Source organism: Pteropus vampyrus, unplaced genomic scaffold (assembly GCF_000151845.1).
Source record: "Pteropus vampyrus isolate Shadow unplaced genomic scaffold, Pvam_2.0 Scaffold120, whole genome shotgun sequence".
In the NCBI taxonomy this organism is placed as follows: domain Eukaryota; kingdom Metazoa; phylum Chordata; class Mammalia; order Chiroptera; family Pteropodidae; genus Pteropus; species Pteropus vampyrus.
The window spans coordinates 915,441-942,838 of NW_011888901.1; the positions used below are offsets into that span (position 1 = coordinate 915,441).

Consider the following 27,398-nt stretch of genomic DNA (forward strand, 5'->3'; position numbering starts at 1 on the left):
ACATGTATTGAAAACTTGAATAAAGAATGGCAATAACTACATTCCTATCAACAAATACCTCAAATAGAATAGAGTTAAGTGCTCCAATAAAAAGACAGAGTGACCAAATGGATAAGAAAAATGAGTAGGATAGAAAAAGATGATTATCACTTTATTTTACATACATGTGGAATCTAAAGAACAAAATAAACAACAACACAATTGAGCAAACTCACAGATACAGAGAATATTCTGAGGGCTACTAGATAGGAAGTGGGTTGGGAGGGATGGGAAACAAAGGCAAAGGCTTTTTAAGAGGTACAAATAGATAGTTGCAGAATAGACATGGAGATGTAGAGGGTAGCATGGGGAAGATGGTTAATGATGTAATAAATATGTAAGGGGGAAGAGGGGTACTAGATTTAGTCAAGTGATTGCTTTGCAAGTTATATGGATCTCTGATCACTAGGTTGTATATATGAAACTGGTATGTTATTGTATGGCATCTACAATTGAAAACATCTCTTTGAATTGTGCAATGTAAATATGAGCAACTAATTATCTATTACATTTCAATAAAGCCAGAGGAAAACTTTTTAAAATCAACTGCAGAAAAAAAATGCTTACATGATGAAATGTAGTGAAGCGAATGACTTAGGCATTGTGACACAGCATTAGCCTACTATTGACCTTCTGATGAAACATCAGAAGGAGGATCATCTGCTTCAGATGTTGGATCATCGAGCCAAGATGACGTTGATGGTTGAATGTCAGGTGCAGAGAATGTCGATGGTGGGGAAAATTTAATATTTTCAGACTGCAGTGACTGTGGGTAATTGAAACAATGGAAACTAAAACCATGGGAAGTGAAACCACAGGTAAGAAGAGACTACTGTATTATTCAATCTATAAAAATTCAGTGGTGTATTCTTCTACTAATCCTGGACAGAAGTTTGTGGTACCTGAATATACTCTGGACAACCTATACCATATTTGTTGATGTGCTGACAAGAACTTTGCACCTGTGTATTAAGATTTGTCTTTATGTAAGAGATACCTCTTTTATTTTCTATATTTTTAGTGGTAGTCTTATTGGCTAGGGACTTTTCTTAAGTCATTATCAGTAGTAAATTTGCTTAAGGAGAGAAGCATCATTGAAAATCTTTATAGTAAACTATGCCTGAGAAGGGCCCACAGCAGTTGACACAAAAACTAACTCCAAATTGACGAAGGTTGACACACTATATTCAGTAATGCTCTTACTAGGCTATTGATGTTATTTGTAAATTTTAATCCTTAACAATTGTCTCACACTCTAAATATTAGTAAGACACAGACCTGTAATAACACAATGCACGCAATGCCTTATTCTAGATTGAGATGAAGCACTGGTGGTGAAAGTCCTTCTTTGTTTGAGTCTTACAGATAATCAGGATCATATCATTGATTCATTAAGGGCTAGTTGTTTTACTTCAAGAAAGAATGCAAATTGATCAGCATTGGAATCCCAGAAATTTGATTTTATGATATAGGATTCATCAAAATACTCAAAAGGAGACATTTCAGTGGAATATTCCTTCTGTTAAAGATTAAAGACCAGATTCTTTTGTTACCAGTTGTCTCTGGGAGTGAATTACACAACCACTGTTTATACAACTTTCTTTATAATAAGATCTGGTGTAATAAAAAAGAAAACATACTCTGAGTCAGAAAACCTGAGTTTTAATTCAGGCTGTTCTAATACCAACTAACTATATACCCTTGGGCAAGTCATTTAATCACAACTTTATGATCAGAGGATCACAGAATTATAGCTATTCTGTACTATAAAAATAAATAGCAGGAGGTGAAGAAGAGTCTGAAAGAGAGCATTTAATTGAAACAAAGCTATTCTAAGCTAATACCTTTGTATATCACTGCAGTATACAACTGCAGGGACACCAAAAAGGCAGAAGAAATTCCAATCAAGGGGAAAAACACTGCATTAAACAACACAGCCTACCATATGCACAATAATTACTAAACCGAGAAGAAGTGGTTTGATTTCTTGAAAATCAAGGAAACAAGAATGAGTAAAACTGAAGGGAATTAAACTAGCAAGGTGTCAAAGGAAAAGAGGTGAGGCAAGAGATAACAGCGATACCTTTCTACAGGGCACATTAAGTAACAGTTCTTCACCTTCAGAGCACATGGGAGGATTGCACTTCCTGGCCTCCAATTAGTCTCTGATCAAGTCTGACCAATGTTACATGAGAAAAGTGACATGTGTCGCATGCAGATATAAGCTTTAATTGATAGTGCAGTGTGAAACCTTGAGAGCTCTCTTTCCCTCTGCCATGACAATCAGCAATGTTCCAGATGGTGACTGCTTCATCTAGGTCCTAGACTGAGGACCATCTAATGTTCCCCAGGTGACCCATGATGGATATGCAGTGTAAACAAGAGATAAACTTTTTTTTTTTATTTTAAGACACAGATGTTGGGAGTCTTTTGCTACAGCAACATAACCTACCCTATACTGACTGAAGGGATGGCAAGTATGAGGTGAAGTATTCTACCTAACAGAGGGCAAAGATAACTTGGCTGCTTTTCTCTTAACAGATGAGCCTTGATAAAGGCCTTGGTGCTTCTCAGAGGTTTGCCCTCATTTATTTTAAGGTTCTATTATGCTTATGAACAAAAGTATGTCACTGTTACTGGCAGCTAGTAGTGGATGTGAAAATAAAGAGGCCAGCTCAGGGCAAGGCTGGCTCAGGGGACTGGTAACTTGATATAAATCTTTCCTGTCATTCTGCTCCGAGTAGTGATTGAAAGTCATATGGTTCTTCAATGGACCATCCAGAATAACTGGTCTTAAGCCACTTTGAAGCCAGTAGGTGTCTTTCATAAAAGAGTTAGCACATTATTTGTCAGTATATTTAGTAGCAGAGTGGGCAAAAAGCTGAACAAACAAGGAAGGGAGAACTACTATTTTACCACTTGAACCCTTAAAGGTGACCAGGCTGAGAATAGTGTTATAAACTTATGAGATGAAATTTAAAATACATATCTCTATGTAATTTAAGGCTAATTAGTCTTTACTTAAACTATTTTCTCCTGAAGACTAAGGATCATTGATCCTGCCCTAACCTGAACTACTTATAGGTATAGAGTAACTACAATGCTAATGAATAGCACTGCAGGAAACATAGGCAGAAATTGCAGGCTGTCTTCTTGGCATGACCTCTGTCCATTAGCAACACTTTAAATAGGGTGCTGGGATATGAAGAGACACACCACAGTGGTTTGAGAATCAATTGTCAACATTAGTTATAATTTATTGAATACATACAACAACCAGGCACTTTATAAGAACATTACAGCTATTCCCTCACAACTATATGAGGTACGTATATTTTTCAAATGAGGAGACTGAAAAATGTCAAGAGAAAGCAGAAGTAAGGGAGAGAGTCTAGAAGGAGAAGTGAGTCAAGAGTAAAATGCTAATGGTAGTTCAATGAAGATAAAGACTGAGAAGAAGTAATTCAATTTGGTGATTTGTAAGTGATTTTTAAGAAATTAACCTCAGTGAATTGGTTGAGGAGAAAGCCAGAATACAAAGAGCTAAACAATAAAAGAGTGGCAGGAAAGGATATGCACTAACTGTATGCTGTTTTTCTTTTCTTTTTTTTTTTTTCATGATATCTGGTACTTCACACACAGCTTACCTTTATCCATATAAATTTCATCAAAGCTATGAACCTTTTCTCCAGAAAAATACATACATATCTAATTTTACGTACAATTTCAGGGCATTAATAAACCCACTAAAAAAACACATTTAGGGACCCTAGCTTAGGAATTAACGATATATAGCAAATTCAAGATGGCGGATGTGGGGCTGTGGGCATGGTACACAGGTAGTTTCAACTGCATTGGTAATATTTTATTTCTTAGGCTGGTCATATGTTCATCATATTATTATATATATTCGTTATATTATTTTATACATTTTCATGTATTATAACACTTTATTGATTTTATTGCCTAAAATATTTCATAAACTTTTTAAAATAGAAAAATGATTATGTAGCAGAATATCTTTGTTTGTAGGAAATACACAGTAAAGTATTTGTACTATATTTTGAAACATTATTGTAATTTTGAAATTGCTTCATATGAAAAATGACCATAAAAGACAGTTAACACTATAAATAAAATGACAAACAAAAACTTAAATAAATACATACTCTGAGAGGGATACAGGAGGGAATAACCAAACTTACAGAGAAATGTAGAGAGGTCCTTTGAAACAGAAAAAGGGAGTGCTGTTAATTTGACCCTAAACTACAATGTTTTATGTCAGAACTCTTTCCCCATTGACTTACACTCTGACTGAGAGAGTATAAACTGGTTATCACAGCCCTAATGAGTGGGAGCCTCAGTCTCTTCTCGTGGCTTCAAGACTGAAGAGCTCAGGCTGAGGGCTAAAAACAGGTGCTGGACATCAAACCAGAGAAAGCTACAGGTCCCTTCCATTGTGTTTTCAATTCTTCTGGTAGTCCATTAGGGTGAGATTTGGGAAGTGGAAGGAAAAATACTATTTTATTTTTAATTGAGTAGGCATCTGGGTGATGTTACAACTTCTCGAGCAGGAGAAAGATAAAAGTGGTGATTTAGGAAGATAGTATGTAGAGAAAAGAAACTAAAGGCAAACACTGTAGTTAAAGCTAGAGTGTCAGTTTTTATAATAAAAAATATTTTTAAATGAATAAACAAATATAAATAACAGTATGTGTATTCATGCTAGCTATATAGGATACAAGAGTTATATGTACAGGCAATTGTCTGGAAATAAGTGTGGGCAAAAGACCCATTGATTATGTCAGTATTTCCTGCAAATAGCAGTCAACACAGTGCTTTGTAGTCAAATTCTTCTCTCTTCTGGGTTTTTACAGCCTCCATTTTGTAACCCTGCTCCAACTGTCTATAGCCATTTCTTTTTACTACTGTACTTTAGCCAGGTAGCTCTTCTCATGGTCCTCCATTCAACCATATTCATTCCTACTTGGATTGCATTGTGTGATCGTTCATAGGGTTCATTGCAAAAGGAAACTTGACTAAGGAAGCAAACAGAAGTTGAAGTCCACGGTGCTTGCTGTTCACCAAGGAATGAGGCCTGGCAGGGAGCTATGCTATTTTCTAATTTCCTCAAGGACATTTCACCCTGATACCTCTTCCATGTTTTTGCTCTTGCTCTGATCAGCTTGTCTTTCCAATATTTAATAGAACTATATTTTTAAATAAAAAATGAATAATTTGTCCTGACAAATACAAATATATTTAGAGAGAAGAAAACTTGAAATCAAGAATGTCCTAGAAAATCTAGACTATACAGTATCCACATTTGTCATTCATTTTATACTTAATCTTCCTTCTGTGAAGCTTTCCCTAACTGTACTCCATACTGACCTCTCCCTCTTTCACCTTCTATAGCACTTCATTCTGTCCCATGAAGCTTAAAGCCTGATTATCATGCAATTCAGTGTTTTAAAATTGTGGAGTTATTTCAACAGTTCTACAACATCCAATTTTAATTTCATTTAAAATATATTTTAGACCTATGTTTAAACTGTAATAAAACACAGCATGCACCATTCAAATTGGTTAGATACCAAACATTAACACATAGAAAACCACCAATTGTGTTAATATGTGCCGCCAGTTAACACTGTGTCACTGTGTGTGTGTGTGTGTGTGTGTGTGTATGTATGTGTAGAGAAAGAGAAGGAGAGTAGAAGGGAGGGAGGGAGGAGGAGGAGGAGGAGGAGGAGGAGGAGGAGAGGAAGAGAGAGAGAGGCGTGTCGATCTGAAATACACATATTCTTGTTATGTCTATTTAACTGATAGGTATTCTTGGATAAAAAGACAAAGTGTTAGACAAAAAAAGCCCTCACTCCACAGTGTCCACTATTTATTTGGGTACATCAGAATTTTCTCCACACTGTATAATAAAAATCAAACTAAAATAACCTGGAGGCTAAAACTGATATAGCTCTCAATTTTAAATTCTAATTTTTTTCAATCTCTTCCTTTTTAATGACTTTACAAATAAATAAATGTTAAAAATTTGAACTTATTAACAAAACACTTATTTTGGTCTGCTTTTTATTTGGGTGTCATATAAAATGTTCTTTGGGGGAAAACGGTTTACTACTGTAAATCTTGAAAAATGCTCTAATAATTCTTTTTCTTCGTCATTATTAACATCAACATTAACATTATCTATGAGCACACTCTGGATATCTAGTTACATGCTAGGTGGTGGTAAGTATTTATGTAACTCAATCATATCTCCAAAGCAAAGTCACATAAATCTTATAAATCCAGAGTTGATCTACATCTTTAAGGGATCTGCTACATTCATAAACAGATTTAGAAATTCTAGGCATTTTAGATTTTCTCCTCTAACCCTCTTCCCTCTGAGTAAAGAAAAATAGTCACTCAAAGCTTTTACGGAGCAAGGAAAAATACTACTTAACTATCATTCCTTCCCCAAGAGAAAACCTGTCTCCCAAAGGATTAACTCAGCTTCTTGGCCAGGGGCCCCAGTCATTTCTGGGAACTCTTGTTCTCTCTGAGGTAAATACTGCAGGGTTTTTATGGCTAGGAAAATTTCCTCTGAAGAGCACCAACTCCTCCTCAGTACAAGAGGACCAGATTGAAATATAATGGCAAACTACCCCTATTGTGGTTAGACAAAAGGAAACTGGGACTTCAAAGATGCCTGGGGAAGTGCTTTCAAAGATAATCTTTCATTGGGAGCCTGGTCTTCACAGAAGGTCATGAAGTTAGGACAGCAGAGGTAGAAGTGGCTCTGGGGAAACTGGAATAAGTGTAAGTTCTCTTACTCTCCCCTAGTAAGCCTGAAATACAAATTCAACACATAATTAAGTAATTTTCTCTCAAGTGTCCCCAAAATGGAGATACCACACATTTTTAATACATAGGCAATCACAGTGAGTGATGGGAGAATAGCAACAATAATAATCATTTTATAGCTAACAATATATTTTGTGATTTCTCTTAACGCTATAGTTAGTGGTGGAGTCTGTATTTGAACCTAGGAACATTTGGCTCCAAATTTTGCGTTTTTTTATTTTTTAACCACACTATAATCAATAAAGGGAAATAAATCAGAAAACAGACCTCTACAGTTAAACATGGAACCCCAAAAGAGCTTGAGAAAAGACATATACCTCATGGCTTGCTGAAATTTTATAAACCTAATGGGAGAGATATGTGCCACAGGAGCTCTTCATGCATAAAGGGTTTGTCGGTGCTAGATACAGAGTAAGTGTCCAGTAATAACCATAATGCCTACCATATCCCCATCCAGAGAAATACACCTTAACACAGGCATTAGGCAAATGCTCTGAGAAGTGAGGGAGCAAATCAAAGTGCAGGGCATGTCTGGCCCTTTCCTAGTCCTCAAGCCTCCTCACACACAGTGCTCTGCCTACCTCTCTCCACTTCACCTTCCCTCTGCTCCAGCCACCCTGGCTTAGTACTTACCATGGTCCTTCAAACAACAAGGATGATCACAGTGTTTTGGTACATAGTAGGCGCTAAATAAATATTCACTGAAGGAAGGAAAGAAGGAAAAACAGAGGGAGAGATAAAAGAATAGACATAAGGGGAGACTTCAGAAAAATGTTCATTAAAGTAGCCCTTCAGGGAAGAATAATATGTCCATCAGCAGAGACAGGAGAAAGGCAAAGGATGAGAAAAGAAGAGTGTTTCAAATAGAAGGAAAAGCAAGAGTGAATCTTCATGGCATGTTGAGCCAACATCAAAAATATAACTGTGATCTAAATATCAGTACAAGGACAATAACAGGAGATGGGATCAGATGGGTAGGCAGGGCCAGATGATAACCAGTATAGGGAATTTTTGCTAATGTTGGAGTGGCATGATCATACTTGTGTTTTAGGATAAGCCCTTTTCTTGCAGAGAGAATGAATATCAGGAAAGGGGTAGGAGGCAGGGGAAGATTGAAACAAGAAGAACAGTCGGGTCTGCTGTAGGGCTCCAGATAAGAGATGATAAAAAGCCTGAATTAGAGAGACAGCACGATATTGTGGATTTTAACTGAAATTCTACTATTTGCTAGATTTGTGACTTTGGATAAATAAGATAATCTCTCTGAGCTGAGAATATTTTCCCTATTTATTTCAAAGGGTAGTCTCGTGCAACTAATAAAATAATATTTAGAAAGTACTTTGTAAATTAAGGCACTAGAAATCATGTCAGTATTAAAGTGGTGGAAAAGAGAAAAAGAGATGAGGAGGTCAATTGAGAAACATGGCCATTCTTAGACATGCTATCTACAAATGAGAGAGTTTTCTCTGACACCTCCCTCCTCTTCATCTTGTCATATATCAGTTGTCAAAATTGAGAATTTTTTTTTAACAAAGTTGTTATTTTTCCATCAAAACAATTATTAGAGTTAACGTTGATACTTCCTAAGATAGACCAGGAAAAGACAGTTGTGCCATTAGAAGTGGATCTCTTTACTCATTTGAAAGTCATCTATCAATCATCTACTATATGCATGGCGATATCCTGGACATTGTTAGTTGAAGGTTGAAGAGAGTAATATAGACATATAAGCATAGGAATTTCACAACTACATGGTAGGTGTTACCAAAGGGGCCCAAAGAAACTTAGAAGCACAGGGGAAGGAAGAATGAATTCTTTCTGAAGACATCTGTTTCATAGAGGAAATGACTTTTTATCTGGGTAAAGACTGACTAGAAGTTCACTAGGTAGAGGAGATGATGTAAAATATGGAGAAGGACATTCCAGATGCAGGGCACAATGTATGCAAAAGTTAAGAGATGTAAAAGAACATAAAATGCTTTGGGAAAGTATAGAAGTTCAGTCTGAAGTATAATGTTTACTATCAGTTTGAAGAAGATGACTGGCAGGAAACAACACACAGACAGGAGACTGGAAAAGTAGTTGGGACCAGATAATGAAGATCCTTAAATGTGCCAAGCCGAGGAATGTGTATTTTAATACTGAAAGAAATAAGAAACCAAAAACAGTTTTAAATCAAAAGATAATATAATTGAATTTGTTAGTGAAGTAATTCTGATGGCAGTGTAGAGATTAGAATGGAGTCGGGGGATAGAAAAACTATTTAGGAAGCTACTAATGTATGATGATGATGAGGTTTGGAACCAACATAATATGAATGGAAAAGCTAGATTCTATAGATTTTTTGTAAAACTAACAGAACTTAATGAGAAGGATGGAGACAATGAGAGCTGGTGGCTGATTCTATAGTTTTTTTTTGCTTGAAATTGGGTGGATGGTGACGATATTCAATAAAGATAAGAAAACATAGCAGCAGGTTGAGTGTCATGGGAAAGACTAGAAAATAGATTCATTCTGGATATACTGTGTTTGGAGCAATACAAAATAAAAGTAGCTGTCATTGGTTGAGCACTTATACTTATCCCTAGGCACTATTTTAAGAGCTTTGTATATATCAACTTATTGATATACAGGTAGAAGGGCTTAGTAGGTAATTGGAAATATAGGTCTGGAGCTCAAAAGAGATGCCTAGGCTCGAAATATAAATTTGATGGTCATCAATGTATAGGAGGCATAGGTAAAACTGCCAAGGCAAGAAGAAGGCAAAGGATAAAATGCTGAGAAAACCCAACATTTTAGGTGATGAGGCGTGTAAGCTCCACATAGCAAAGAGTGTGCCTGGTTTCTTCACCACTGTGTCATCAGAGCTTGACACATTATTTAGAATACAGTGGCTGCTCAATCAATAGGTGTTGAATAAATAAAATAAAAATATCCACGAAGTATAAGGAGAAACAATAAGGCACAGTGTCTTGGAAGTCAAAGGAAATGTGGTTTCGGAATGATTGGAAAATACCAAACTCTACAGAAGAGAAGTCAGATGATTGGGGACTGCAAAAAAGCCATTGGGCTTGGTCCTTAGGCAGCCATTAGGAACTTAAAAGACAGTAGCTTTGGTGGAATAGAATCAGTCCAGATTGTAATATAATTAAGGGGTAGGTAAATAGTTGTTGAAGAAGAGTAAACAATGACCAGAAAATTGGTGATAATGCAGTAGAAGTGGTTAGAGTCACAGGAAAATGAAGCCATTTTTTAAAATGCGTTTTTATAATAAAGGAGACTTTGATATTGTTTGATATTGTTTTCCCTTGGGCATGCTTATCAGGTTTTCTATTTACATTTAGTTAGGCTTTAAAATGAGTTAGAGCCCTATGATCTGCCTCACTGGGACATTTAGTCATGCTTAAAAGGACATTTAATACAGTATGTTGATAATTTAATACAGCTTGTTGCTTTCTTAATTTTTTCTTGTTCTTTCTATATGTGTACATCCTGTCATCTATACAGCATAAGACAAGTGTATAAATCCAAGCATGGGTGGTAAAATTATGGAATTATCCATATAATACAGGCAAGCAAAAGCCAATGTGTACTGATAATTGATATGTCAATTAATTTGTTTCATTCTTATATTAATGAAGTAATGAGGGGAACAGCATAGTTTGCTCCTGTGATCTTGACTATGTGCTTATAAAATATGGGGACATAGTCACTAAAGACTTAATAAATGCCTAAAACCTAAAAGACTGTTGGAATTTGTAGGCTTGACTAAGCCTTAGAAAGTGACCACTTGTTTGTTGTAAAAACCAATTGCATGAACTAGTTTTTTTTTTTTTTAATGCCATGGATTAGTTTGGCAGTCTAGTGAAGCCTATGAACTCCTTTTCAGAATAATATTTTTAAATGTATTCAATAAAATACATGTGATTGCAACAGAAACCAATTATATTGAAATATAATCATAAAAATATATAAGAAAACAAATTTGTGATATAGTAATATATCTGCTTCCTTACTAACACGATAAATAATTTGATCTATTTTCCCCTCTTCTATGGCCTTAAAATGTTTGTATTTGACCTGTCAATAATGCAACTACATTATCACCTATGTATTATCAATTTATGTAGTCATTTGATAATTCACTTGATGATGTACTTATACATCTGTATCTGTATCCTCATTCATCCTGATATATATTCTATGTATATTGTAAGTATTCTTTGCTAGCTAATACAGGATATTTGCTAACATGCAAAGCAGAAGACTACTTTAAGAATTTATATTTAAAAAAATGAAAAGATCGGTCACAGACTGGGGGAAAATATTTGCAAAGCACATATATGGCCAAACATTTGTATTCAGAATATACAAAGAACTCTTACAATGCAATAATAAGATGAGCCAATTTTAAAATGGGCAAAAGATTTGAATGGACATTTTTCCAAAGAAAATATAAAAGCGGCTAATAAGCCCTTGAAAAGATGCTTAACACCATTAGTCATTAGGGAAATGCAAATTAAAACCATAACGAGATACCATTTCACATCCATCAAGATGGCTATGATCAAAAATAGACAATAGCAAGTGTTGACAAGGATGTAAAAAACAGGAATTCTCAGACATTTTGCTGGTGGAAATGTGAAGTACTATAGCCAGTTTGAAAAACAGTTTTGCAATTTCTTAAAAAGTTAAACACAAATTTTTCAAAAGACCCAGTAATTCTATTCCTAAATATCTATTCAAGAGAAATAAAATATATGTCAATACAAAGATTTATACTTTAATGTTTGTAGCAGCATTATTCATAATAGCCAAAAAGTGTAAGCACTCAAATGTCCATTAATTGGTGAATGCATAAATAAAATGGGATATATCCATAATGGAATGCCAATACTAAAAAAGAGTAAAATACTAATACATGCTAAAATATGAATAAATTGCAAAAACAGTATGCTAAGTGAAAGATGTCAAACACGAAAGGTTACATATTATACAATTCTATTTATATGAAATGTCCAGAAAAGACAAACCTACAGAGATAGAAAAGTAGATTCATATTTGCCTGGGGTTGTGGGTGGGAATGGGGATTAACTGTAAATGGATATGAAGGTTCTTATTGGGGTGCTGACAATGTTCTAAAACTGGATATCATTATAGTTGTACAGTTTGGTAAACTTACTAAAAATCACTGAATTTTATACATAAAATAGGTGAATTCATGATATGTAAATTACATCTCAATAAAGTTATTTTAAAAAAGAAAAAAAAAATGTAGAGACACAGCCCCAAACAAGGCAAATATTCCTCTTGATCCTTAGAGTAGTAAGGGATTTTCTCTATCTCTGGGAAACTTTACCACTTAGTTCATACTTTGATGACTGTGATTATGAATGAAAATCACAGTGGGAAGAACAGACCTGGGTAACTTACAACTTTAGGGAAAGAAATTTGTATTTCAATTTGCACTTGATTTGAATGTGGTGGCTAAAAGCATTTTACCTATGCTCTTTGCAAAAGGAACAATAGATATATGTTTTCTCCCCTTTACCCTTTTTCCACATATATAAACTCTCCCATTAGACTTTGACTTTTAAATATACTTGGTTGTATTAGAGCCTTTCATGAAAGCAGATTTGGGGCGAGTTGGGAAGAAATCATAAGGACCCTGACTACTTTGGGACGCATTTTAACTCCTAGGCATGCTGGCCTATAGTGAGATATGGATCTTTCTAGTCTTTTCTCTAACACAATGCTGGTACATGCAGATAATAATTTATCATTAAGTATCCTATCTTTTAAGGAACACAATGATCACCACTGTCTGAGAAAGTAAATTCCTAGAGAGTTAGACTATATTTAGATAAATTTTTGTGTGCTGTCTCTTAGGCACTTAATAACCAGAAACAATTATAGATATTCTGAAATCCTAGGCTCTATCTCATTCAGATAAATTGTGCAAACATTTCACCTGAATGAAGATCATCACTCCTTTAAAAAAAATGAATGGAAACTTATTTGTAATCCTGGGTTTTAAATTTTAGCTTTCCATCCCTTTGCTAAATAGCACTGCTTTATGAATTCTGACAAAGGAAAAACTCAAAAGCACCTAAATGACTCTATATTAAACTCTCACCAACATTCCACTATAGGCAACTTAATTCTCACAGTGAAGAGACTTTCTCATAATGAAGCATAACATATTTTCTGTCAATCTATTTATAACAGTTCTTTTTCATCAATATTAGTCAAATGAGGTACAGAGAATTCAAATGTCTAAAATCATCTGAAAGGTGAAAAAACATTACAATCCCAGAGGATAAACTGGAATTGAGATGAGAAAATAAGAATCAGCCAATATAGATGAGAATCCATTACAAAGAGTACAAAGGGAAACAAACAAACAAACAAACAAACAAAACTTCCCCTCAGAAAAGTCTTCTTTTGGAGAGTTACCTGTGACTCTCCTCTTTCTCTTTGCTATTTTTCCAAAATTAAAAAAAAAAAGCTTTACGACATCAAAGACATTATGCATAAGTAAACAACAAGCAAAGGAAGAAGCTCTGGGCTTAAATAAGGCAAAAAAAAAAGTATGAATCTCAAGGTTAATTTTAGTTTTACCAGAGTCAATCACATTGACATAGCAGGTGATATTATATAACAATGAATAAAGAAGCTCACCAAAGCAGTGCTCGATTTGGGAAAAAACTCTTCAATACTTCTAAGTATTGAAGGCATCATCTTCTAGTGACTTTTAAGGATATCAAATGATAGAATGCAGCGTATGGGGTCTCTAGCTATATAGAATGATCTGTTAATGCTTTTCCCAAAAGTATACTGAATATGATAAGTCAGAGTCTGAAAATAAAGGTTTTGCTGAAGGGTGTTCTGCCCAAGCATGACATTTTTGCAAGTGGCAAAGTTCCTTGATAAAATGTTAACTAATCAAAATCTGGCATTTTCAATAAATGTAGTATCGAACCTCAAGGTAACAACAGAACTAAACTTGTATTTTGGAGGAATCAGATGGAGAAATGTTCAGAACCCCAAATCAATACTTCTGCTTACAAAGTCTAGACTTTACTTGCATAAGAGCTGATGTTCTGAATTGAGAGGTCACAAGATGTTAAAATTCAAGTTTTCTAGTATCATCCTCTTTTCATAAGAGAAATCATTTCACTTCATTCTGATATTTTCTTGAAGACATAAGCCAGGAAAAAGTAATCTATTTTTTTTCCATAAAGATATTAGGTAATTTTATTGGGTTGAATTAAGTATGGCTCTATAAATAGGATTTTAAATATTTAAAGTATTAAAAATAGAGCTAATTAGAATTGTCAAAACTCACAAGGTAAATATTTAGAATATATATTCATTTGTCATCTATAAAGTGCATGACTTCGGCTATTATTAAGAGTTGTGGTTTTTTTTCTTTAAATGGAGCAGTGAAAATGTACTCAATAGTTGAAGAACTTCATAATTGAACTCAACAGTTAACTTTATTTCTGCCAGCATGAGTAGCTAGTGAGACTGGAAAACTGCAGCATCTCTGATTATTAGGATCACTCCACTTTTGGTAAATTATCCCAGTGATTCCGTTAGAGGTCTCTCTATTTTCTGGAATCTATTAAACTTTCCTTGACCAAATGTCTATAGAAATTCCTTTGCCTGCAATCCTTAGTGATTTTATGAGTGATATATAAACAGCCTCTGAAAGGTTAACTTTAATTTTTTTTTCTATTCTAACCACTTTAACTTTTAATTGTCTGATGACAGATAATCAGTAAAAGAAATCATCAGGCAGAAACTGAACAACACCTAGTGGTATCAGTTTAGTTCAGATAGTTCAAGAATCCAGACGTTGTCACCTGGTACTTTCAAGTCCCACTCCTTGTGCTCTCCTCCCACTCTCAAACTTGTGTGCCAATCCAAGTTCTTATAGACCCAGGAAAATTACATTTCTTCTGCCTTGTAGATCGATGTAGATAAAGGCATCAGATGTTAATCATCTTAAGTCATCTGTGAAAGGTTCACATTTATGTCCCCTTTACAAAGTTCGGGGACATAAATAAGTCCAAGTTCCAAAGGCATTAGCCTGACACTGCTATTCCTGAGAACCTCAATAACTCCCACTAGAAATGAGAGTGATGTGACCTACGTTTTTTGGGGCAACCTTCTGTAACTCCCCTAACACAAACACAAGAGGTGGGATGGGTGGGGGTCAATGGTGGAGGAGGGAAAGTGGTCGGGAGAAGAGACTCACCGCTCCTGCAAGTTTCTCGGTCAGGCACAACGTAACAACGAGCAGCCACAACCTGAAACGGGAGGGAGGGTGAGTAACATGGGCTCACTAGGCTCCGGGGTCCTGTGTCTGTCCATGGACCCCGACTCCTTTTTGCTGCCTGCCCCCACTTTCCCTACAATGACAGAAATACAAATATGTAAAGTTTCGGTCCGGCAAAATAGCCCAAAGTAGGAAAGAGATGGGGAGGTCGGGGCAGCAACAGCTCACCTAGGGTGCATGCTTGTGGCTGCTCCGGAGCTGAGTCCCGGGAGACTGCTAAGCGGCTCCGAGGCCCAGGCTCATCCGGGCTCCGCTGATGCTTGAACGCTGCTTCCTTACTCAGGAGGACAGAGTAGGGAGCGAAGTGGCTCACTTCGGAAGAAACTAAACTCAGCTCCTAGATAAGAAGTGCCCCAAAGGGAAACACGCTCAGCGGAGCCCGCTACAACTTGCTGCACTCAAAAGACAATTCCATGCACCAGGAGAGGAAGGAATGGAGGGGAAAGGGGCGGGGCTGTCTGCTGTCAATCATCCCTTCTACCTTGGGCAGCGGGCTGTCTTTCTCTCTGTTAGACACCTCTACACACAACATTTCCACGCACCCCCACAGCCTCATGCACAGGCCCATAGAGACCTATACATAGATAAAAGCAAGTATGCATCATGCACTTCCATAAACCATTGTTAACTTGTTATATATAGAACGATTGCTAGATAGACAAATAGGCCCCAAAATGACTTTGCATGCTTGCCCGAATGCATACGAAACTTAATCTACTGATTGTATGTATATTAAGCTCTGATGGTGGTGGCGGTGATGGTGGTTTATAGGATTGTAATCTGCTCTAAACTGAGTAGAACTCAAAGATGAGTAGGGCTCAGTGAAATAGGTCCAAAGCCTTGAAGGACTCTAGTAAATTCTAGGGTCTGAGATAACAGAAATATTCTGAAGAATTCTTCAGTAAATCCCTGAAAGATCCTCCAAGGAGTCCACATGAAATATTTTCTGGGTCTCTTGGTACTTAAAAAAAAATCTATAGATCAGAATTATCAAAGTAATGTTCAAGTCTATTTTATTTGGGAGACATATATTCAACTGCCATTAACTCCATATAAACATTTCCAGTTAGGTTTTTGTGTTACTTTTAAAGAAAACTGCACATAAGTTATTTAATTCTCTGTCCTAAATCCCTCTGAAACACAACTGCAATGAGAGTAACTTATGTTAGTTCAATATAAGAGGTAAATATTAATGTGACATTCAATACAACTAAATAAAAATATGATTACAATAACATTCAACCATATAATAATTACTGATATCTACTGAATGCTCCCGTATAATCTTAACACAGATATGTCCATTCATTTTCTTAATCTTTTGGTTATAAACATATATTTAATTATATAAATATATTTATATATTTCTAATATTTTCACATATTCTGTTGTATATAGAAACTCTGTCCTGTGAGCAGGTGACAGGCAAAGGACACTAGCAACAGCCCAAGGAGTAGTGACCAAAATTTTTTCTAATCATTAACAATAAAGACCCGTTCCCCTGAGATCCATCCGCTAAAAAAATAGTCCCAGCTCAGATCTATTTGTAATTGGCTTTAGTGTTTACACCAATGAGAGCAGGACTGGACAAGGAAGAGTAGTATCAATGGAAGGTGCAAGTGAACGAATGGAAAAGTTTCCCAGTTTGACTCACGGTGCTCAGTCAACTGGTCTGGACGGTTCACTCCTTCAAACAACTGAGTGTCACTCCCTCACAGGTTGCTTGTGCAAGCTAAAATTGTGGCGGAGTGATCCTCAAATTCTCCAGTGCTGTTGGGAAGGAGGCGGTGCGGCTGAAGAGAGGGTGGAAAGTAGATCTGTGGGACTTGCGTGAGGAAAAATTTTGCAAGTTCGGACAGAAGGGAAAAGTGCTTCTGCGAGACGGGAGGGAAAAATAGCTGCTGCTGCTGCTGCTGCTGCTGCTGCTGCTGCTGCTGCTGCTGCTGCTGCTGCTGCTGCTGCTGCTGCTGCTGCCGCCGCCGCCGCATTTTTTCTCCACTCTTAAAAAGCTTCTTTCTCCTCACCCAAGCCGACCGGTACAATTGGGGCACTCTCGCTGTCCCTCTCTGGCTCTAGTTCTCGCCCAATAAACCCTCAAGATTATGTCACTTGGGCAGAGCCAGCCAGGGATTTCGTGTGGGTGCTGAAGGAGCTGTGGGAGCCGGAGAAGAATGAAACTGCGTGGAGTTGGCCTGGCTGCCGGCTTGTTCTTACTGGCCCTGAGAGTTCGGTGGCAGCCTGCAGAGGCTGCGGTAAGTCTTTTTTTCTACCCCCCACCCCACCCCATCACCTCACTCTCACACTGAAATCACTTTTTGTCTCTTTTCCTTCCTTTCTCCTTCGCCTTGGCTTGGAAATTCAAATATGACTTCACTTGTTTAGGAAGAAACATTATTTTCAACGCTCGTAACTCAAGCCTTCTGAAGTCCAAGGGAAAGGTTTAAATGTTTAAAAATAGGGCTGCTTGCTTTCCTGTAGCTAGCTGTTCCGGGTGCAAGAGTAGAGCCTGGGATGCGGACGCAGATTACTAGGCTCTGGTGGGAATTTAAATCTTACTCCCCACCCTCCGCCTTTGAGTGTTTCTCTGCCTGCCGGCTAACCTTTTCACTTATTGTACCCAACACACGCACTCTTTAAACTTTGTCTATAGTTTAATATTTTGGCTTTTTTAAATCGAGCATCCATCAAAGTGTTAAGGGCACCCATGAAGTTCTTCCTTTTTGCCCTTTCCTTAAGCAGTTTGAACCTACCTTTACCTCTGGTCAGTAAAACCTCTGTAGAGGCTATGTTCCCCTTTTGTCATCTTTGTTGCAAATGCTCAGGTAACATACCAAGAGGAATGAGATAAAGATGGATAGCCTCAGGCTTTGGGTCTTCTGTGTCTTTTTTTTTTTTTAAGTTTTGGGGTTTGTTTGTTGTTTACTTTTGTTTTAACTTGAACAAATTGAGAATTTTCCCATGACCTGTTTTAAAGGAAAAGAGCTTTCTCTTTCGAAGGAGAATGGATGTTCTGGTTTAAAGGAGAGTGAGAAGGGTGCATATGTGAAATGACAGAGTAAAAAGTTCCGCTCAGTTTTAGAAATGTAGAATTAAAACTCTAACATAACTTCTAGAAGGATATCTGGGTAATCTCAGCCACTATCTTTCTGGGGATGAGAGGCAGATGTAAAGGAATGAATGATTTGTTAGAGAAAATGTTCTCCAGCCTAAAGCCAATCATCCTTAATTTCACTTAAGCTCTAAAAATTAAGTATGTGACAAATTATTTCAAAGTTATATTTGAGTAATCATAACGAGTAGTTTTAAAAACACTTTAATATGAAATCGGCATAGGTCTTCACATGATTGAGTGACTCTCAATTCTTTATATGCAGCTGCTATGTTATAGCTTATCTCGGTCCACTTTTAAGTTAGCTGTCTAGCTTCTCTATACACTCAACATGCCACAGATTACATTGCCCTCCCCCTATCCTCCAGAAAGTGTGTACTCAAGGCATGAAAACTATCATAGTACTGTAAGCACAGCATAATTATGATAGCAAATCAGCTGAAAAATGCATATCAAATATGCATTTGCCATAATTTTTCCTCCATCAAAGTAGGTGGATGATTTAAAATTGCTTTTTTGATTTAGAGCACCTTAATAGGGTAAGGTTTAGTGACTCAGTAGTGCTACAGACCCTTGGATAAAACTACAATTGTGTTTTTGAAAATAATTACTTTTAAAAACATCTAGATGCTTACCTCTTACGGCATTTGGCCCGGGGCAAAGGTTTTGTGGATATTTAATTAAAATTTTCTAATTTTTTTCTTTTGATATTGCTATTAATAAATGTGTAACAGATACCGATCATACAGGTATGTATAGGAATACTATACATCAATTTATAGTAAATCAATTTATATTAAAATGTGATTTCTTTTTATGATTGACAAAACTTGAGAGCAAGCTTATTTTCTTGGAACCTTTAAAGATTAAGTTCATGAAGAAATTACAGAAGACACTATGAATATTTTTTCTTTTTTCTCCTATATAATTTTAAAGAACATTTTATATCTCATTTCTTTCCCAGGATTTGTGCCTCTAATAAAACCAAGGATTTGTTTTTTGTTTTTTTTTTCTGCTTCACACATCAATATCCTAGTTAGATGAATATTTCAGTCATCTCAAAGATATGAATGGTATCTATGCTTCATACTCATGCTGGGGATATTGGTGACCTTCTCCAGGGTAAATCGGATGGCAGTGGGGCTGGTTGTTCACTAAAGTAATCTAGCATTGAGAATTTTATATCAGGAAGAACACTGTTACTTAAAGTGCTTTAATTTTTCATAGGTAAGTGATTTCTTTATCTCCAAAATCATGCCAAATTGGGATGTCACAAATATGTGGAAGAATTTTTTAAGTCGAGTGTGTTAGGTGGAATAAAGTAACTCTTATGCCGAAAGGTTAGTAGTAAGAGAAAAAAACAACATTAGTCTGGAAAAGTCATTTCTTGTAATGGAAATAATTTATATTTATGTAAAGGTGTTTATACCTGTACTGACTCACTGTCAGTAAGATATGCACTCTTACTTTATGGATATGGTATATAAAATTATACTATTACTACTACTACTGTACAAATATTAGCAAGTTTCTTTTGTGTGTATGTGTGTGTGCAATAGAGTGGATAGGTTTCTCTAATTTAAATGTGCTATTTCCCTTGTGACCAGAGGCGACAACTCATTAAGGGTAGTAGAGTGGTTTTTGGTCATGGAAGTTTTTCCTCTATGGCATTTGAAGTACTGCTCCATAGGAAATATTTGTCAATATTGTTATCATAACTTATATTTTTGAGTGTCTACTGTGTGCCAGGCATTGTGCTAATGTGATGATATACATGATCATATTTAATTTTAACATTATCCCCACTGCATAGATCAAGAAACTACAGATCATAGAGATTAAGTAACTTGCTGAAAATCACAAAGGTAGTAAGTTGTGAAGCTGGAAATTTGAATCCAGGCAGTGTGACTCCAGTTTCTTTACCCTTAATGACTGTCCTATACTGTCTCCTTTGTATGTGCTCTGTAGAGATTTATTTGCTGTTCAGAGGATTTGGATCTCTGCTTCTTTTTGGAGATAGGGGAGGGGAAGACACAGGAGGTGAAATAGAAATGATAAAATGGGGATTACATCTCTTCCTGCTGATGTTAGGAGAAGTAGCATGGTATAATGAAACAACTTTGGGCTTAGAATGAAAAGATCAGAGTTTGATCTCTATATATGTATATATAGAAAGATCATTTAAAAGCAATCTAGAAGCAGTTGCTTGTTGCATGTGATCTTATACAATCACATGTATAAAAAGTTAGATTTATAAAACAACTATAATTTGTTGTAGATGATTATTTTGAGGAAAGATTTCCCTTATCATTATTTTAGTCAGTTTCCATAATAATTTTAATATACTGAACTTTTCAGGCATGTGTCTATTGTGATATAACAGGGTATGTATATATGGTGGCACACTTTGCTTAAGATGCCCAATTCATTTTTGTTGTGTTTTTTTATCAATTTACTTACCCATTGCATCCAATTCTATTCACTCAAATATCTATATATAGTCTTGTGTATATATTTTTATATATATATCTATATATCTATATATCTATATATCTATATATATATATAGATATATATATATCTATATATATATATAGATATATAGATATATAGATATATAGATATATAGATATATATATCTGTCTTCTTACTGTGTAACATTTTTCTCTTGTGTTATTTGGCTTTTAATGTCTGAAAGTACAAACACATGAGACTCTTTACCTTGAGTTAATCATGATAATATGGCTAAGGTTGTGTCTGCCAGGTTTATACACTGTAAAGTCACTATTTTTTACCTTTGTAATTACAAAGTGAACAGATCTTGCGAGACTATGTGGGGACAGTATTATGGGACAATGTAAATACTCTGTCTCATACATTTGCCCACTAATTTTAGCCTCCATTGAGAATTCTTTCCTGTATAATCATTACTGTGACATTTGCCAAGTGGTGATTTTTAGTTTTCAACATATTCTGCATTTTAATAGAATTTTAATGTAGCAAAGAATTTTATCTTTTCTGCTATTAATTAATAAATAAATTAATTCACTTATTTATTTATAGAAGTATGGATTTAGTATATTTGTTTTATGAGTTATAATGAATTATGCCATTTTTACAATTAATTTTTGCCGAAATTACCACAGATTTGGCCAGTAGGAGCCCCTTCGAGTTGGCTCCTGTGTCCTTTCAATGTGTCTCCATTATTTTTTGAGCGTCCCTAAGTTCCAGGCTCTATTTCTATTTTTCCTACTCTGACCCTGGAATGGTATTTAGAGCTCAAGATCTGGGTGCTTGGCATACTGCTGGGGTGTCATTGCTTTTAGTCCTTCTCAGCAGACAAAGCTAAGAAATCTATGTATATATACACAGATACATACCCACTTCTATATCTAACTCTTACAATCTCTCTTTGTATATGTATATATTAAAAACATGAATTTCTGGGTGGGTCCATAGTGTAGTTGTTAACATGTCTGCTTTACATGCGGAAGATCCTGGGTTCGTGCCCCAGGTATGGAGCCACAGACCATACCCTGGTTGCACCAAGCCTCGGGTGCGCCAGGCCCCCCAAGTGTGCTGGGGGTGCCGGGCCCCGTGGGCATGCCATGAGTGTGAGGGTGTGAGGGAGGGGATGCCCTGCCTTCAGAGATCCAGTTCTTAAGGGGAGTCGGCAACATCCGTAGGTCAGGGGTGGAAGTGGGGGACGGGAATTAAAGAGGGGAAAAAAACCCATGAATTTGTACTGATGCTTCTGATTCTAGTCGAAGACCACAGAATAAACATACATCTGTGATGTTGTGGAATCTCACTGCTTTCTGGTATCTCTCCTCAGACATGTTTCATGGGCTTTGTAGAGATTTCATACAGACTCTTAAAGAGCCTAGCCTCTGGAGTTAGATCTGAAATCTGACTGGTAGATGTGTGACTTTCATCCAAGCAGTAACCTCACACTTAATTTTCTCATTGGCAAGATGGGGCCATTGGTACATATATCACAGATTGTTTTGAGAATAAAATGAGAGAAGTTATGGAAAGCATTTTGAGTAGCACTTGGCACATAGTAAATGCTCAATAAATTTTAGATTTCATTTTTGCCATTACAAACTGTTTATTGACTCGCCCTTTGTTATTGCATTAACTCTCAAAATCTCTGCCTTATTTTCAAGACCTATCATCATCTTTCCCTTCAAGTAACCTTATCTTTCATTATATTTTACAATATACTCCCTCTATTCTAGCCTAGGTGAGCTTTCCTATAATCTCTTGAGCACTGCATACATATTTTGGCTATCTTGATTAGGATGGTGTGGATTCAAATCTTTGCTCAGTTTCAACATAATGTTTACGTTTATTCAGCAGAAATTTATTCAGCAATTCATAAAGACTTAAGAATTTTATTTATGTTTTTCTGTTTTCACCTTCATGGATATGTACTGTCCACAAAGTCATTTTGTGCTAGACACCATGGATAAAACTGAATAAGATAGACAGGGTGTCTGCTTTCATGGAGTTTATATACTAGCGAAAATAGATAGTCTTTCTGTGGAAGTTTTTTTTACCCTTCTTTGAACATTTGCAATATTTAGCCTCTTTCTGTCTAGTATCTAAATGCATTTGTTTCATGGGATTTTATCTATTCTCGCTATTGATTATAGACTCTTGGAAGGCAAGAACTGTATATTTGTTCATTCATTCAACTAATATCCATGTTGATTTTGTCTGCAAACAAAAGTAATACATGTTCAGTGTTGGAAACTTGAAAAATATAGAAAATTATAAAGAAGAAAATAAAAATCTGTCCACAGTTCTACTAAAAACACAGAAACCATCTCTATTACTGTTTTGATGATATTCCTTCTTATGTATCTAATTTTTCTTTGAATAGTAAATTGGTTAAAATTAGAAAAGTTGGGATCATTCTATATACAATTTTATATCTTCATGTTTTCACTTATGAATCGTTTTCCTATGATTAGTTTAAAAATATTTAAATGATTACAAATAATTTATATTTATACACTCCACAATTAATTTACCTGTTAGCTTTTAGAGAAAAATATATTTTTAAATTTCAAGTTTTCAAGCCATTGTAAGAAATACTGCCATTAACAATTTTTATTCCATATCTTGTATTATTTTATTGGTACTGCCTCCTTCAAGGGGAATTAGTGGGTTAAAGGCCATCAGTATTTTTAAAGTATTTGGTAGGGGCAATAGACCCTGACATTTAGAAAGGCTATATCAGCAGATAAATTACAATAGCTAAGTTTTTTTTTAGTGGTTACTATGTTATATCCTATTAGGTAGATAATACTATTCTCATTTTTACGTACAAGGACTTTGAGGCCCTCAGGGTAATTAAATAACTTGTCCAAGGTGACACAATTAATAAATGACTGCTCTAGAACCTGCTCATGTGAATTTCCTCAGTCTCTATTTCATACGTGACAGATAATACAGAAAAATACAGAAAAAGTCACATTGAAAAGTTGAATAATTCTTACTGCCTCTTACTGCCTCTTCCTGTGACTGGTTACTCTAAAGACAGGCTTACCACTGGACCATCCTTTAATAAGTTTACTATAATTTTCCAGGTCATTCATCCTCAAGGGCCTAAATTATAATTTTGTGAACAATGTGTTTTCCTACATTTCTCCCCAGGACAGAAGATGGAGCCTGCCCTCCATTAATACCTGCCCCCTTGCCTCTTCCTAGCTAGAAAAAGGGTATAACATACTCTAAATTCACTGACACTTCCCCTTCCCTAAGACAGTTTTGGAATGCATCTGAAATGTGACCTTCTGCTCTTCCTCCTCAATCCCTTCCCCAGCTCCTACCACACAGCTGTCTATGAGGCTTACATTTAAATGACTATCTTTGCCTGGTGCTGTCCCTTGCTTTCTCTCCCTTAGTGATATTCCAGAACCTTCTACCCATTAATTGCTAATCGATTTTTCACACTTTGAGGTAATACTATTACAGCTCCCATCTCCTTTTATAAGAAACAAACTTTTAAGTTCATATGGAATGAGAGTTTTCCATCCATTTTTGTACCCCTCCCACTTTACCTTCTCCTCCTGTTTCCTCACTAGCTAAATGACTTTATTGCCTTTATGCCAGCCTTGTAGCTTGTGCAATTCAAATGTATTCCTCTGCAGGATCACAAACAGTTATACATTATGGCTTTTCCAGGTGGTATTTGAATAGCCGAACTTTAAGCTTCTGAACGATAAGGATCTGTTATTGCCAAATTACTTTCCAGAATGTTTTTGCCAATTATACTCCTATCAGTAGTGTATAAGAGTACCTATGAGACAGTCTTAATATTTTTTTCTATCTAGTGAGTATGGAATTAATGCTCTATTGATTTCCAGTTGGTTGTCTGATTTGGTCCTATCCTCTAATGATTTTCTTTTTAAAATGTAATTATTTCATCATCTTACCCCTTCTGACAAGAGCAACTATGGGACAGAAGTAAGTTTTGAAAATATATTCCTTCTAATTAACATTATAAATGAACCGCCCAGCCACTTAACTAAATCTTCATTACAAAGATTTGTTTTTAAAAAACAAATCTTTGTAATGAAGACTTGTAATTAAATTGGCAATTAATTTTTTTTTGGAGAGACATCTTTAGTGCGATCTCTGATACATAGACTCCTTTCGTTTTAACAAACCAGACTCTCATTTTATGCATCAATGCTTCAATTTATTTACCTTCATAATCTGTCCAAGTCCAACTGCCCTTTTGTCCCTTTAGCAGCGTCTGCTTGCCTTTAACCAAAAGAGTAGTTTGCGATGATACCTGCTACCCTATGGAAATGGCAATTTCTAATCCCTTGCTTTTTGCTAACCAAAGACAACCCAAGGCAATTATTATAAAAAAAACAGGCTTTTGCTTAATCAAATTTTAACTTATTTTTTAATGCATCTTATATAAACATTAGATTTACTTATTAACTTGTAGAGAGACTTAACCACCACTTATGAGCAAGTGCTAGTCAGGTTAATGGAATTGGTTTTATGACAGGGAGTACTAAAATAGGAGTGTAAGAAATTCTGTTGGCATTTGTATTGTCCTATAATTAAGTCAAATAACACTCTACATGTTACGAGAACTGGATGATTTGCTTCGCAAATTTCTTACAGTATGTATGATATTAATGAAATACTGAAGGAGATGTTAGACCTTGGGAGGGAATGGTGTTAAGAGTGGGACGCTAGTGAAAAATCGTTTAATTTATTCTGTATTTTGAGCCCTACAGGGCTTTGCTCAAAGAGGAGAGGTTGTTCTCTTTCCATAATCTCATAATCTGATGTAGTAAAGCATTTCTATATATGAAAGATAAGCATAATAGTATCTGTTCATATCAGATAAGTTGTTTTCTGTTGCAAGTGGCAGAAAACACTAATTCAACTGTCTTAACAATAAAGAAAAATTTTAGCTCACATACCAAGAAGTTTGGAAATAGAGTATCTCCGAGGTTGATTACTTCATCCAAGTAATGACACAGGATCTTTCCACTTTCTGCTCTGTCATACTCTGCCTGCTGGCTTACTCTTTCAGATTTGTGTCCCTCATACTTTCAAGATGGCTGGTGCAGTTCCAGGGGTCACACGCAGATGTCATAATGTCCAGTAGAAGAAGAATAGGAACTGTTTATTTGTGTCCCTTTTTATCAGTAACGAAAAACTTTCTCAGGAGTTCCACAGATCCACCCTGAAAACACTCCTTATATCTCATTGGTTAGAATTGTGTTATATGTAGATGCTTACACCAGTACATTAACAAGTGTAGTGGGACCCTAAAGGTAGAGTTAGACCGGTGATTTACCCCCACCCCAATGAAGTACGTTGCTGCTTGGAAAAGTTGGAGGGTGGGAAAATCTGAATAAAAACAAGGTTTTTTTAGGAAAGAAGAAATAGATCCTGCTTCATAACCTCATGAATTTGTCCTCAGGATCAGTTGAATATAAGATGTGTAAGACATTGATATATTTGTTAAATGTAAGGTGTATTACTTAAAAGGGAAAGAATGTTTTGTACAGTTGTACAAATGAAAGATGTAGACAGTTTACATAATTATAGACATTTTAGAGCTGTAGAGACCTTAAGGATCCTTTAGGTCAGTGGTTTTAAAAATGTAGTGTGTAGACCCTTAAGATTCCTGCTCTCCTATTAGGAAGAACATGAGGACTATTTTAACAATTATATGAAGACTGTTTTGCTTTTTTCTCTGTGATGACATTTGCACTGATGGTGGGCAAAATTGCTACTGTAATGTACATAGTAGTCCTTGTTTTATTGCGCTTTGCTTTATTGTGCTTCAAAGATGTTGCACTTTTTACACACTGAAGGCAAGACCCTCCACCAGAAAAAGATTACAACTATTCGTTGTGGTGGTCTGGAACCAAAACCACAATATGTCCAAGGTATGCCTGTAGTTGTATTCTTCATACTCTCAGGGGATAAAAAGCCATTTTTACTTAAGAATGTCTTCAATGTAGCATTAATTTTATTCAATCTTGACTATTGTGTGAACGCCTTTTTAACATTCTAATTGACAAAATGGGAAATATATACAAACCACTTCTGTATGCTGAAGCAAGATCGTTGTTTCTAGGGAAAGCACTTGTGTAGTTGTTTGAGTTGTGGGCTGAACTACTGATTTTTCCATGGAAAATTTAATTGAAAGAACAACTGAAACATACTCTCATATTCAAATGAGTGTTTGGCAGTCATTTTCTCGAAAATGAGCAAAGCGAATCTGTCACTTAAAGGAAAACTGCTAACAATGAAAAAAAATTGTCAATGAAAAAAGATGAAGTCAGAATTAGAATTTTGGAAAACTTGATTCTGACACTGTGAGCTTAACAGCTTCCCAAATCTTAGGCTTTTCTAATTAAATTAGTAATCGTATTCATGTATATGATTTTTTTATTACAACTTTGAACTTTACTTTTTTATAATTGACATACAATATTATGTAATGTCTAATTAGACATTATCTACTACAATATTATCAAACTATCTAATCATAGG

General features: G+C 35.8%; 2 protein-coding genes across 5 annotated transcripts in view; one reads left to right on the forward strand and one right to left on the reverse strand.

Moving 5' to 3' along the window:
• Positions 1-15,688, reverse strand: part of COL4A6 (collagen type IV alpha 6 chain) — a 303,150-nt gene extending 287,462 nt beyond the window's left edge. The window contains exons 1-2 of the mRNA XM_023534147.1: positions 15,413-15,688; positions 15,164-15,215 (exon numbers count right to left, since the gene is read on the reverse strand). Of these exons, the coding sequence (XP_023389915.1) occupies positions 15,164-15,215; positions 15,413-15,423 (63 nt within the window). The 5' untranslated portion in view covers positions 15,424-15,688. The remainder of the gene's footprint in view (positions 1-15,163; positions 15,216-15,412) is intronic.
• Positions 15,689-17,189: 1,501 nt separating this feature from the next.
• LOC105296119 (collagen alpha-5(IV) chain) overlaps positions 17,190-27,398 on the forward strand; it is a 219,220-nt gene continuing 209,011 nt past the window's right edge. For all 4 annotated transcript variants that reach the window (XM_011366063.2, XM_011366065.2, XM_023534116.1 and 1 more), the window contains exon 1: positions 17,190-17,496. In XM_011366063.2, the coding sequence (XP_011364365.2) occupies positions 17,416-17,496 (81 nt within the window). In that variant the 5' untranslated portion in view covers positions 17,190-17,415. The remainder of the gene's footprint in view (positions 17,497-27,398) is intronic.